We start from the raw sequence: 13,156 nt of genomic DNA, 5'->3' as shown, positions 1-13,156 counted from the left end.
ACTGACAAAAATCCCTTCCTTTCCCCTCATACTGCAGCTATTTAGTGTAAGGTACTTTTGCCTATACTGTTTTTGTTGTTTTAGCACTGACAAGCTCTTCAACTGTAGCTGCAGAAGGGAATATTTAGCAAAGTAGCTATATGAACAAAGAGACAATTTATTCTTAAATATTAATTCTTTCATAACTGAAATGTTTTTTTCCAACACTCACACACATAATTATTTTCTCCTAACTACTCTAATATGGATTTCACAAATGCTATTTAAACAAAGTAATTATCAATTTAGTTTAAAGCAAAACAGAAGGGATAAGAAATGGATAAGCAAATCCATATGTTGCAAGGTAATCTGATGTATTCTAGTTTATTCAAATGAACACTGTACAAATCACAATACACTGTGTTTCAGACCCTTTATATATCTTGAATAAACAATCTTCTAACAGGCAAGGAAGATTCTACTCATCAGGACATTTGACAAAAGTAAGCTGACTAATTCACAAGCTAAAGAGCCGTACCTTCATATTGCACAGAAAACATTATGTCCAAGATATATTTTAAGCTCTAACAGAGGTAGGTCAATTATCAACATGACCCAGAAATACAGAAATATACTTTTTTGAAAAAAATCATGTTACTTTTTCCCACCACTGTTCAAGGCTCTGAGAAGGATGAACTCACATAACTGCTTTTGACTTCACCTTACACATCACTGACATTAGAAGTATCATGTTCCCATTCATCAGAGGCTTAAGTTCTGACTGCTTTACTAAAGGAAAAAGCCACATTTCAAAGAAGCCTAAAATTACTAAACAATAAGCTAATGCCTTTGCTTCAGAAGTAAAGAAAACCTCTTCTGTCAAAATTGGTCTAAAACTGTACAGCAATTCACTGACATGATGGTAAACAAAATGCAATTAAGTGGTATATTCTGACTTGACTTTATAAAAATGCTAAAGAAATCAGGGGAAGGGCTTCCTAATTGCCACTATTGTTTTCATAGAAAAACCTTAATTTTGTGCTGCTCAGTATAAGCCTGAGTGCAAACCTTTTACCAGAATGTATTCTTTTTTTTCTTCAGAGAAAGAATTTAACTGAGGCAGTTACTGATTTTTACCTAACTGCCCTGTCCTTCAATTTTCCTTGGTTCCTAAATTACAATTATCACATTCTTATATTTATTTTAGATGGATTCAAATTTGCTTTTCAATAAAGCAACATCTGTTAAACGAATCAGATTACACATTCTGGCATTCTTATATACATTCCTCCATGTCAATTTCTCCTTTCCTAATTATAAGGAAAATTTGGTTCAGAGAGGCAGTCACAACAGTTCAACTATAAGGACTGCTTCTCCTCTTATTTCCACAAGCATCAGCTAAAATGCTGCCAGACTTTGATACAAGACATAATCATAATTATGTTAATGATCCCTCTGTCACACAGCAGCCCAACTCTTATTTGTCAGTCAATATGGTTACTGATACATACAGACGTAAGAATACTTATGGTTGCACTTGGTCTGATTTTAAAAACACTCTTTTCATATGTAAAACACATTTAAGAAACCACCACAATGAATTAAAGGTATTGTGTTTTCTCCAAAAGAGAAGTGAGGTTTTAGAATTCAGAGCAAAGTTTTACAGCACAGTTCAAGCATTTCCGAAGCACTGTTTCAGAACTTTGAAGTTATTCAGGATCCAGATAACCTTGGCTCCTTTTCCTCTGCATGTCCAAAACAAACACAGGAACTTCCACATGCACAACACATACACTCCACAGAAGTTCCCTGCCATTGGTTCTTATACTCGTACTCTACCACATATCTGCAGTTAGGTCAGACTCTGCTTGTACAGCAGAATTTGCCCCTTCTCTCTGGTTTAGAAGTGCTGCATTGTTTAGAAAACAACAAAAAAATCAACAAGAGAAAGACACCAGCTATAACATCTCCTGCCAAACCTAGCTAGCTAATGTACCTAGCTATATTACAATGTTTGAAAAAATCTCTATATTTTCAAGGATTTCATTTACATACTCATGCCTTAGATGCAAGATTAGCACTGCTGTATGTCCTTTTTAAGGTGGTTAACCAGCAGAGCTCTCAGCAGTTTTTCAAAACTTTTGATTCCAGAATGGTTTTCTGTAACACCTCTTTGCATAAATCATGTTTGGTTATAGCTCTCTCACCGGATAAAAGACAGACTGTGCCACAAAGGTAAGTAACTTACGTTCACTATTCCCTTTGACTTCTTTCTCCAGTTCCTCATTTTAAGAGAGCTGGATTACATACTCATTCCTCATGAGTCACATTCTAGGAATACCAGAAGATACTCAGTTTAATGAATTCATGTCACTTTTCTATAAAGTTTACCATTCCATAAAAAAATAAAATTGTCAACATATATAAATCTTCCTAAATGCTAACTATGCGTCCGTACTAGTATACAATTTGGAAATTGAGAAGTACTAATTGGAAAATCAAAAGAAAAACAGTGTTTAGCCATGCAATGCATAATTTGAAGACTACTCATTTACATAAAGATCTGTTAAAACAAATATCTTAAAAGATGGCACACCATTAAAATAGTTCAGTTCAACTGTCCAAATTCAGTAATTCCAAATTACACCAGAGAGAAAGAGGTATTTACAAATGTTAACACTGAATGTGTAAAAAATGGTAGAGATTCCCCTAATGCCTCATGCAGTAAACTGTTTTGAAGATGCTTGGGAACTGCTTGTCCTAGCTGTGTAGGCCATATACAGTAATCTGAAACTGATACCTTGGATGTGAGAATGGCCCCCAGTCTCAGTATTTAAATAAACAATCATACTTTCATGTTGAACACGTAGAATTCAACTTCATGCTTTAAGGCTGTTCAGTGAACTAAAAATAGCCAACTTTTTACAGAAATACTTTGTATTTTACTGTACCAAAGACTTGTTTTTGCAGATTTAATAAAAGTGCTGAACACATTTTTCTTTCTGAAAACTTTCTACTAAGTAAGCCGCAAGGAATGATCAAGTATCTGCTTGGCAAATCTGACTATTTAAAGGCAGAACAACTTTTTCTGAATGCAAGTTCTGGAAAGTAATTTATATCCTTATTTTCCATTCCCTTTTATTGCAACAGAGTCTCCTGCCAAAATAATCCATGCAAGAATGCATGACTGAAGGAATCTGCTCAGAGTTCAATAGTATACTGTCAACTCCCTTATTCTGATATATGACCCTTAATTGAGGAACTGCATCTCTTGCTCTCTCTTTTTTTTTTGGTTTTTTTTTTTTTTTTGTTTGGTTTTGTTTGTTTGTTTGTTTGTTTGTTTTTGTTTTTTGTTTTTAAAAAGATATTTAGGAGTGGTTCCAAAGAACGAGATAATGAAGAATAGCTGACAAAACTGCATCTCCAGCACTCTGTGACTAGCTCAATAGAAGCTAGTAGTCATCATTCAGGAAGACAAAGCCTTTGCATTTTGCAAATAGTAAAAAATCTATACTTTCTGTGACTTAGAAGTTACATCTGAAAGTGGACAGATAAAATTGACAAAATCCATTCACACAACAATAATTGAATTCTAAATATATGATATCTGATGTGTTCTAAGTAAACACTAAGGCTACAAGTGTAGCTAGATTCTCCATTTGTTAGAAGGAGAAAGATTAAAAAAAGAAGGCATATCCTTGCAAAGAATTGCATTTTCCAAAATAACTGTACACTAAAAAAATACTTGGAGACTCTACAAGAATGCATATTGCAATTGAGAACAACCACAGTAAACAAACCGTTATAGATTAATGGCTTTACATATATTTCATTTGTTATTATTCTTTAAATAGAAAAAATAAAAAGCATTTCTGAAAACAAATTACTAGATATAACATTTTCCACTAAGGAATCCTACAGTAATGCATGCTTTCTAATGTAATAAATGTTTGCAGGATTGCGTTCTAAATACATTTGCTCAATATTTGAGCAAAGTTATCAACAATTGCAATTGCTTGACAATAAAAAGATCATGTTTTAAAAATCATAGTTATAAATGCAAATATTCAGTACTAATTATTTTCACAATTACTCATAATTTGGTTACCTAAGTCCAGGGTTTTTATTCTGCATTTGAATTCCATAATCAAAAGGTCATTCTATGGCAGACCACATAACAGAACAAAAGCATATTTTTCAGAACAATATTAGCAACCCTAAACTTGTATCACTAATTTTCTCTCTCCTGCCCCCCCAGAAGTGCACATGCTGTCACAATTCAATGACTCCAAAATCAACTAAACTAAACCTTTCAGACTCTAGGGGGAAATGTCAGTTCACCCAGGATTGAGAGCATTCAAATACTGCATTCAAACCACCTGTGCTCAACAATTTTATAAAATAATGACATTCATTCATATGTTGGTCATCTATGTAGATTTCTATTAAAATTTCAAATCTTAGCATTTCAGAAGGAATTCAATCAACACAGAAGATGTAGAAATAATCACTAAATGTGTGGAAGAGTAAATTTCAGTTCTAAAAGAATCCTTCAAAATACCAAGTAAGGAGATTTGGGGGGGAAAACAGGCTGAACAGATATTTACAAATTCAACTAGCACAAACTAAGTCTCACCCTAAGGCCAGCACTCAATCTATACGACTACGTATGAGCTCCAAGACAGTGTCTGCAAATATATTTGTGGTATTTAAACAAGCAAGACACAAATAGTTGATAACTGGTACACTTATCACATTTTGTGCTTTAGATTCTTTTTACAGCACTAATCCATCAGAAAAAAAAATACATGCACATAAAATGCTGTCTTATGACTCAAGTCTTGTTGTAGTTTTTAACCATGTTGCTTAGGTAGAAATTATTTTCTTCCTTTGTGGGTTTTTTAAAGTAGAATTTTCAGCAATGTCATGTTTTAAAAACAGTTGCTTTGGTTTTGTTGCATTCTAAGCTTTTATTCACCAATACTTCTCACATTTCCTCCCCTTAGACATTCCCCAAACTCTGTAACAACTTTAGCAACTGTTTAGGAGCAATCCAAGTCTCCATAAAGACCAGAAGGTGAAGAAACGATGGGAAGACAGAATAGCTGCTCCAGTAGCTGATCACCCTACATGGCAAGGAGTTACCACATAGGTCATCCAGCACCAAAACCTAAAGTTATGCCTTCACTTACAACTCACCTCCCGCAATTCAAGCCTCTGAGCCACTGCTTCCAGACTTTCCTGGCCTGTGCTCTCCACTGACAGCGTGAACTCCACAAATTCATTGTTGAGCAGCTGGATCCGAGCCACCAAGCAACTCTTGCTGGATACTGTGTAACGTCGAGTTCGTTTCAATTTTAACCCAAAGGGTAGAGGCATCTTCTTTTTCCCCCAGAGATGGTTAGTGATAAAGAGCTACTACCACTGAGACCTTGAGAGGTGACGAGAAGTCACCTCTTCTCAAAAGCTAAGGAGCTGTAAAGTCTCCAGAGATCAACCAGCAGCAGCAGTATCCATTAAAGCCAAGCAAGTTTTCCACCAGGAGACAAGGAGAAGATACATCCACTGGAGTCCTAATAAGCAACAAAAGAGAGAAGAAATATAAGAATCAGAAATACTTTGACTGAAAGGGGAATGGTAACATGGGAAAAATAACATGTATATTTTTTCTAAATCTAAATAATCAGTCTACCTTTCCAAAATGCAGGGCTGTTATACATTCAAATAATGAAATAAGTACCAGAGTTTCTGGTTTTTCCACAAATGACATTGGGTTTTGGCAAGTTGATTTCTTTTTTTTAAACTCACAAGTGAATAATGAGTCTTAATCATGTGTGACTGCAGTGTCTTAAAATAAGTATTTATAAACTGAATCGGAATTTAAATGAAATATGTTTATGAAATCTGAGTTGCCTAAGGTATTTGTAATACTGAACAAAGACATTTTCTTTAAGAGCAAATCCAGCAACCTGGCTTGTTTTTCAGAGCATCATGCAGCCTCAGCCACTATCTGCTGTTGGATTAAACACAAAACCAAGCCCCATGAATGATAAAGGGGAAAAAAAGAAAGGCAAGGGAGGCCTTAAAACTCACACTTTAGCCATTTCCTACCAGACAATTAAAGTGCAATTCCTTTAATCTTCTATGGATTACAGTAAGTCGTACCATTATTCCTTATGCTAAACTGCTGTATGATGCTTCAGGTTATGCTTTGCCTTACCAAGAGAGTATGTGAATTCTGAGAACCATTTATTTTCTCATTTTTCCTTGAAAAACATACTTTTACCCAGATTACAGGTAGCCACCCATCTCCCCAGTTTTTGCAAACACCTTCACGCCTCCTCTCCTGTCAACTCTATTCCACGCTTTGCCTTTCTTCTTTTTCCAAGTGTTTTCTTAGCGCACGCAGCCCAGCCTGTGAAATTCGTCATAGTGTCACGGAAAGGTCTGGGCTGGGAGGCTCCTCAGAGATGCCCCCGTTGCACGCCGCTGCCCTGGGTTAGGGATGCCATTCCCTCGGTGAGGCTGCTCTGCCCTGGGCTGGGCTGTGCGGGGCAGCGGCGGGAGCGACCCCGGAGCCGGGAGCGCCGCCCGGCCCCCGCCGCGCTGCTGCCGCGGGCAGGAGCTCTGCCCCTGCACCTCTAGCGGCAGGGCCGCCCCGACGGAGGGGGAGAGAAAACAAACGCCTAGTTTTATTTTTAATTTTCTTTTTTCCAGGTTGGCATAGTATTAGTAGCACATATTAAAAGGCACAATTTGACTTCTGAGGTCTCTTAGCATGACCAGACAGGAGGAACGAGAGGATATGCGTTTCTTTGGAATGGAGGAACCGGAAGAAGTAGTCTTCCTAGCACACCTGCTTTTAAACTCAAAGGTATAGCTGTAAACAGACAGATACCACATTCTCCTTGGACATTGATATACCCACCTAGAAACTTATCCAACATAACCACAAACTCTTTAGGCTAAAAACCTCGTATCAGACTCCCTGCTCCCCAGCCAGCAGCACCACAAAGAAGAAAGGAAGGTGGAAAGACATTAAAGGCCTACAGTGGGGAGAAAGAGGAGGCAGCACAGCATTTTTTCTCAATGACATCCTTGCAACACTACTCCAAAGAATGGCCAGAAGCATATTTCATGACCTCGTTTGTGATAATCTTGAAGTGGTTGTACCATTCTACACAATCACCATCCTCAACAGATACCACCTAAAATCTTAGCTGAATGAGAAAACAATCCTCACCCAAACACCAACAAATTTGGTTTTGGGTCTAGCTGTAGAATAAGTAACAACAGACAGCAACAGATTTCCCTGAAAAAATTACGGAGACAGAGGGAATCCTCACTTTAATATTCCCTCTGCACTTTGATCCTCCAAATCCAGCCCTGCTTGAACAGCATGCAGGGAATGCTCTACAGACAGAAGCTTTTAGTCCCCTGTCCACTGCCAGCAGAATCTTGCACTGCGTTTATTCCTGACAGAGTAACTTTTAGCTGGCTGACCTTAGCTCCTGTCCCTGAGGCCCATTTTCCAATACATTCTTTGCAAAGTTAGGTGTCTTCTTTGGCGCTACAGCAATGAGAGAAATCAATTTACTTCTCTCTGAAAGTTACAGTCAGAAATGCAGAAGTGTTTTAATCTCCGGTTTTATGGAGTACCACTGAATGTGAAAGACTTTCAATCTTTTATGTCCATATCAAGGGTTAGAAAAGTATTCTAAGAGCATGGGAAAAAAGAAAAAAAAAACAAAACAAACAAAACCAAAAATCACTAACCAGAGGCTAACCTGACAAGTGAAAATTCCAAACCATCTAATGCTGACATGAGGCAGCCTCAGACTTTCAGTTATTTCACTATGCAAACAGGTAGCAACACAAACATAGGAAGGAAGTTTAGAGCAGAAGTTTCAGAATGTGCCAGCCAGGAACATTCTCCAGGTTATGATCTGTTGTTTACATTGAATGCTCCACTGAGCATTTACCCTAAATTATTTCATTTTTGTACGCCTGACATAATCTTCATGACTTCTGAAACCCATTTATAACAAGAAAAACTCAAGTAATTAACTTCCAGACCACATCACAAAAAAACAACTAAAAAAAGATTCCTAACATATAATAAATATTGTAAAATTAAGGCAAGTTTGCTGAATAACACCAGGGTATCATTCAGTATCTTCTACTGCTAGCCATGTGTAGTTCTTGCAAACATAGCTGTGCTGGTTTTATTCAGCAGCTGTGCATTCTGCAGTCCTAGGTGCTCTCAAATTTGCCTGCTGCATTACTTTAAATTCAGACCTACCTGCATTGTTTTAAGCTACTTTAGCAAAAACTCATAGCTACATAGTGCCCAGAGTTACAAATCCAACTGATGACCTTTACAATAGCAAGCCTTTATTTACCAAGCCTGGAATTTTCATGCAACAGCTAACAATGTCTTTTGTGGCCAAACTTTTTACCTTTATACTTCAACAGAAACCTGTAGTTTCAAAAATGCTATATTAGAATTTCAGCAAAATGGCCATGACTAATGGGTGACTACTGAGAAGTGTGGTATCTTTCTCCTTTACCTTCACCTCCTACTCCCCCCTCAATTGTTAGCATTTTACTTTACAATTCTTTTTTTTTAAATAGCTTGCATAAATGACAATAATCAAAATAAAACTGCAATATATCATGGTGAAAAAGGGTTCCTATTACTTCCCATTCTTGAAATACATATATTTTTATTTCAGAGATATTTGGGCAGCCAAAAAAGTAATCAAAGTACTCCACCCTCTCCTTGTTTTACTAGCTAATATTTGACATGACTCTCGGGCTGAGAGAGCAGCAGTAAGTGCATGTCTCAAACTTTGCCCACCTCCAGAAGCACAGTCCCACAACCACCTACTTTTCAAAAAGTAAGTGGTTGAAACTCTTCAGCCTTACAGTACACGGCAGAGAAGATCAGCCGCTATGTTTTTACCGTGCCCGCTGTTTTCCCCTTACCTTGCACAGCGATCCAAAGACACCAGGTCTCCTTTCACATATGTGTAGCTGAAAAAAACCCCCCGCGCTCCAAGGCTTCTTCTCCCGGAGCCATCTCATCTGTATTCCTCGGGAACTGACTTACTGTGTTCCTCTTGTCCGAAACAGCTGCTATCTCGGCTAACCCACCTTCTTCTCAGATCACTCATAGTGAAAACATTCCTCACTTCCTGTCTCAAAAAACTTGCTCTGGATATCATTCCACTGGGTAAAGAGCTGGGGGTGGAAGAAAATACTACAACAAAATAAACCTGTGCCAGCCAGCTCTTCAGGCGGCCTCTTTCATGTGACGCTGTGCCGCATGTGCGCAAATTGCGTTCTCAGAAATATTTTCAAATCGGCCGTCCCTGTGTGCCTCTGTGTGTGTGCATTTAATTTCTTTTCCTGGAGGCGTTCCCCTCGCTCTATCCATGCGGAAGGATACGCTGAAAGAATTAAAGCGAAGGCCCGTATGCTTGCAGCCCATTACCTCAGAGAGTTGGAATGCCTGGCAGGGAGAATGTCAGCAATGAACAGCTGCTTCTCTGGCTACAGGGGCGCTACAGAAATAGGGGTTACAACAAATAGCAGGCAATCCTTGTTTTTTTTAATCATATGATCATTTATTTTAAGCCTTTCCAATTAAGGCAAATGTCTTACCAAAATTCCGTTGGTCTTGTTTTCATGCAGCTTGGAAATATTTTCAAGGTTTAATCCCTGTGTGCTTTACTAAATGACCTATGCACATACATTTATGTCCTTGCAAATTTTCAGCTGTTAGTGAGATACACAGCAAAAAAATGCAGACTAAAGGCTGATCTTTCAGCCTGTCTGGACTTAAAAACTCCCAAAGGTGTCAGTAGAAATTATATCCTTAATAACAAGTGTCTTAGCAAGCTTTGACTGCATATAAATTCAGGAATATTTATAGTGTTTAACTAATGCAAACACCATAAGAGGGGCTGTGCTCCAGTCTCACAAGTATATGAAGACCTCCGTGTGCACGTGAAATCAACAATTGTTGCATGCAATTTGGAAAATTGGCTCTCCACATTGAGTGAACCAGGCAAAAATTGATATAAACATGGAACCAGTCAGGGATGAGGAAAAAGGTAAGTGAGTATGTGAACGCTGACTAATAACTGTAAAACCTAGAAAGTGTTTTGGTAATGTGAAGTGCACAAACATGCTACTGTCTGAGCAAGTCTAACCTGCAGGTCAAGTATGCAAATAACAAGTTGCTCACGAGGACACTAATCTCAGCTGAAATATGTAGGTAATTTTGTACTATAATGAATTCTTTTGAGTTATTCCCCCTAGACACAATCATCTTCCCTGAGATCAGAGGAGTATCTCTGCTTTTTCCCCCTCCATACATCAGCCATAATTATGATGAGCAGTCCATAAGAAATATATAAAACATTATTTGGGGGAATCTTATGTTGAGTAAAATAAACTAGCCTGCATAGATACCCTTTTCTAAAGGTGTCTGCTAGAGGACAGAACTGCAGTTACTTGCTGGAGAAAACTGACTGATACAATGTATGAAAAATCCAAGCCATGAAAATTCAGGGTTACAGAGGCAACCCCTCCTATTTCTAAACAATTCATGCTGGAAAAAATTCGGAATTCTCTTATCTGTCATATTTCCTATTCTAATTCTTCAGCATACCCTTTTCCTGCCTGATTCCCTGCCTAGAAATTGCATTTATTAGACTTTTCTTGCCTTCCATAGTTAGTTCTTGCTGCATTTTCCTTCTTTTCATTAAAGAAGGAAAGACATTAAAGACAACATCTCATCTTAAAAGAGATGGCTATTACATTGTCAATATGTTCCTCTGCAGCTTACATCTCCTCTTGAAGCTCATCACATTTGTATTCATAAATAATATTTTTTGTTCTGCTTTTTCCTTCTTATAACCCCAGTTTGTGTCCAAACACATTTTCTACATTTTCTCCATATTGCCCCACCTCATTCTTTTTATCTCACCACCTCTATACTTTGCTCCATGTATCAACTCTAATAAAAGGGACAGAGACAAAGGCATCCATGAGCATGTGATGGACTCTGGAAAAGACACATCAGTAAGATGCAGAGTGATTACCTGAGGGCACAGTACTGAGCTTCTGCTTCCCCCTTTAAGCTCTGGCCAACACTCACGACATTCATGGTTCTTGACCTCATCTTTGCACTACTCTTTATTCTGTTCTTGAAGTTTATGTGAGGAAATGAATAATATCCCAGAGCTGAATTTTGTACCCTTTGTTCTATAGGTACAAGGGAAAGTTTCTGCCCACTGGGTTGAATATGGACTGCCCATAGTGGAACAGGTATAAACCAATTTTTTTTTCTCAGAAAAAGGGAGACATCCTCCCTTCTGAGACAGGTTTTTGGAGGGTTGTTTTGTTTTGGTTTTTTTTCCATCTTGTCCAAATATGTGATTGCAGTTTGAGTGTATCAGCCAATAGGTGGAAGTTGATGCAAATATTCACTTTATTTCAAATCCACAGGAACTCTCCAGCATCTGGTCTTTGTATTGACTAAAGGTAAAACAGAAAGCTGGACGCAAGCCAAACAGGAAGCAGAATCAGGCACCCTCCAGGCAGAAAAGTGGTATGCAAGTATATACTCCTCAGCCCAGTGGAGAGTTACCCATTTGTGATAAAAACACAGGCAGGATAACCCGGAAACTGCTAGCTAAAGGGGCTTTCCCACAGTACAGAAAAAATGAAGAAGTCATGTGGAAAATATCTTCATTTACACCATGCAAAATAGTAACTTCATGATCTGAAAAGTAAGAATACCTCTAATTCTAAATCTAAGCTGTTCTCTAAACAAATTTACTTTATTCATCATGTTTTGGCTCTGAAACGTTCCTGGTTTTTCATCATTCTATTTCTTACTTGCTAGAAAGCAAGAGATGGCTGGGTCTTTATGCATCATTACATATTTTTGATGGTAGTAGAGAGAAGTGCTAGAAAAATGACCATACCATATGTCTATTACACGCTTGAAGCCTGCAATTTCATGTACACGATTCATTTTTACTTACAAGGCACTGTAAAGTGTTGAACGTGTTCTACTAAGTAACTAATTAAGGTAAAGAATTTTCCTATTTGAAGAAAACAAGCAGTTTTCTTACACAGAATGTAGTGCTGATATTGAAGAAATGAGCTCCTGCTATTATTTGCAAAGGAAACTTTTCTCAAACACAGTAGCTTTTTCTAAAGTAAGTCCTTTACTTATGAAATAAACTTAATTCTTGTTTCTGTACTGCAATAATTATTTTTCTTTTTCCAATACTACAACATAGTACAACATAATTGAAATCTTAAAGCAAAATGTGTCTTTTAAAAGGTTAAAATGGAATGGTGTAATTAAACTGATTTGTTATTGATTCCCTCTCACTGTAACACTAATATATTATAAGTAGAGTCAGGCAAACAGCTCAGATCATTAGCAATAATTAGTCTAACCTATCTCTGTATGATGTTTGATTTATATTAGGAACAGTGATGCAGGAAGGGATTAATACAGCTGTTAACTACAATGCCTGGAGTTTATTTTAATCAGTGGCATTACTTGTAAAAGACCCTTTATCTGTAGGCTGGGCTTTCTATAATATCACTACTCATTAAACCAGCTGAAGTGAATCTGAGACATTGGTGCAAAAGATGAATTATTTGCCTCAAACATTACTTCTTTTTTGCTTACTATTACGCTTACCTTGTAGGCTTGTCTCCACATAATTCTTCCTCCCTCTGCAACAACTCCCTTGTAGCAGTAAGAGATGCTTGTACTGGGTGTGTGTGGCTGGTTTTGATAGTGGAGGGGCTACAGGGGTGACTTCTGTGAGAAGCTGCTGGAAGCTTCCTGCATGTCTGATAAAGAAAATACCAGCCAGCTTCAGGATGGATCCTCCACCGGCCAAGGCCAAGCCCATCAGTGGCCCTGGTAGCGCCTCTGGAATGACATTTTTAAGACAGGTTGAAAAGTTATTGAGCACAAGTAAATTTCAGCCAGAGAGAGGAATGAAAATATGTGATAGGAACAGTTCTACAGGAGCCAAGGTCAGTGCAGAAGGAGGGGCAGGAGGTGCTCCAGGCACTAAGCCGAGATTCCCCTGCAGCTCGTGGTAAAGAGGCAGCTGTGCCCCTGCAACCTGTGGAG

General features: G+C 38.0%; 1 protein-coding gene across 2 annotated transcripts in view; it reads right to left on the bottom strand.

Annotated features, from left to right (window-relative positions):
• The window catches only part of PTPN21 (protein tyrosine phosphatase non-receptor type 21), a 45,365-nt gene extending 36,088 nt beyond the window's left edge, over positions 1-9,277 (bottom strand). For both annotated transcript variants that reach the window (XM_053945428.1, XM_053945429.1), the window contains exons 1-2: positions 8,968-9,277; positions 5,179-5,552 (exon numbers count right to left, since the gene is read on the bottom strand). In XM_053945428.1, coding sequence (XP_053801403.1) covers positions 5,179-5,358 — 180 coding nt within the window. In that variant the 5' untranslated portion in view covers positions 5,359-5,552; positions 8,968-9,277. The remainder of the gene's footprint in view (positions 1-5,178; positions 5,553-8,967) is intronic.
• Between the last annotated feature and the right edge of the window lie 3,879 nt (positions 9,278-13,156).

Source organism: Vidua chalybeata, chromosome 6, assembly GCF_026979565.1.
Source record: "Vidua chalybeata isolate OUT-0048 chromosome 6, bVidCha1 merged haplotype, whole genome shotgun sequence".
Classification (NCBI taxonomy): Eukaryota; Metazoa; Chordata; class Aves; order Passeriformes; family Viduidae; genus Vidua; species Vidua chalybeata.
This window is presented reverse-complemented; position numbering and strand designations above follow the sequence as displayed.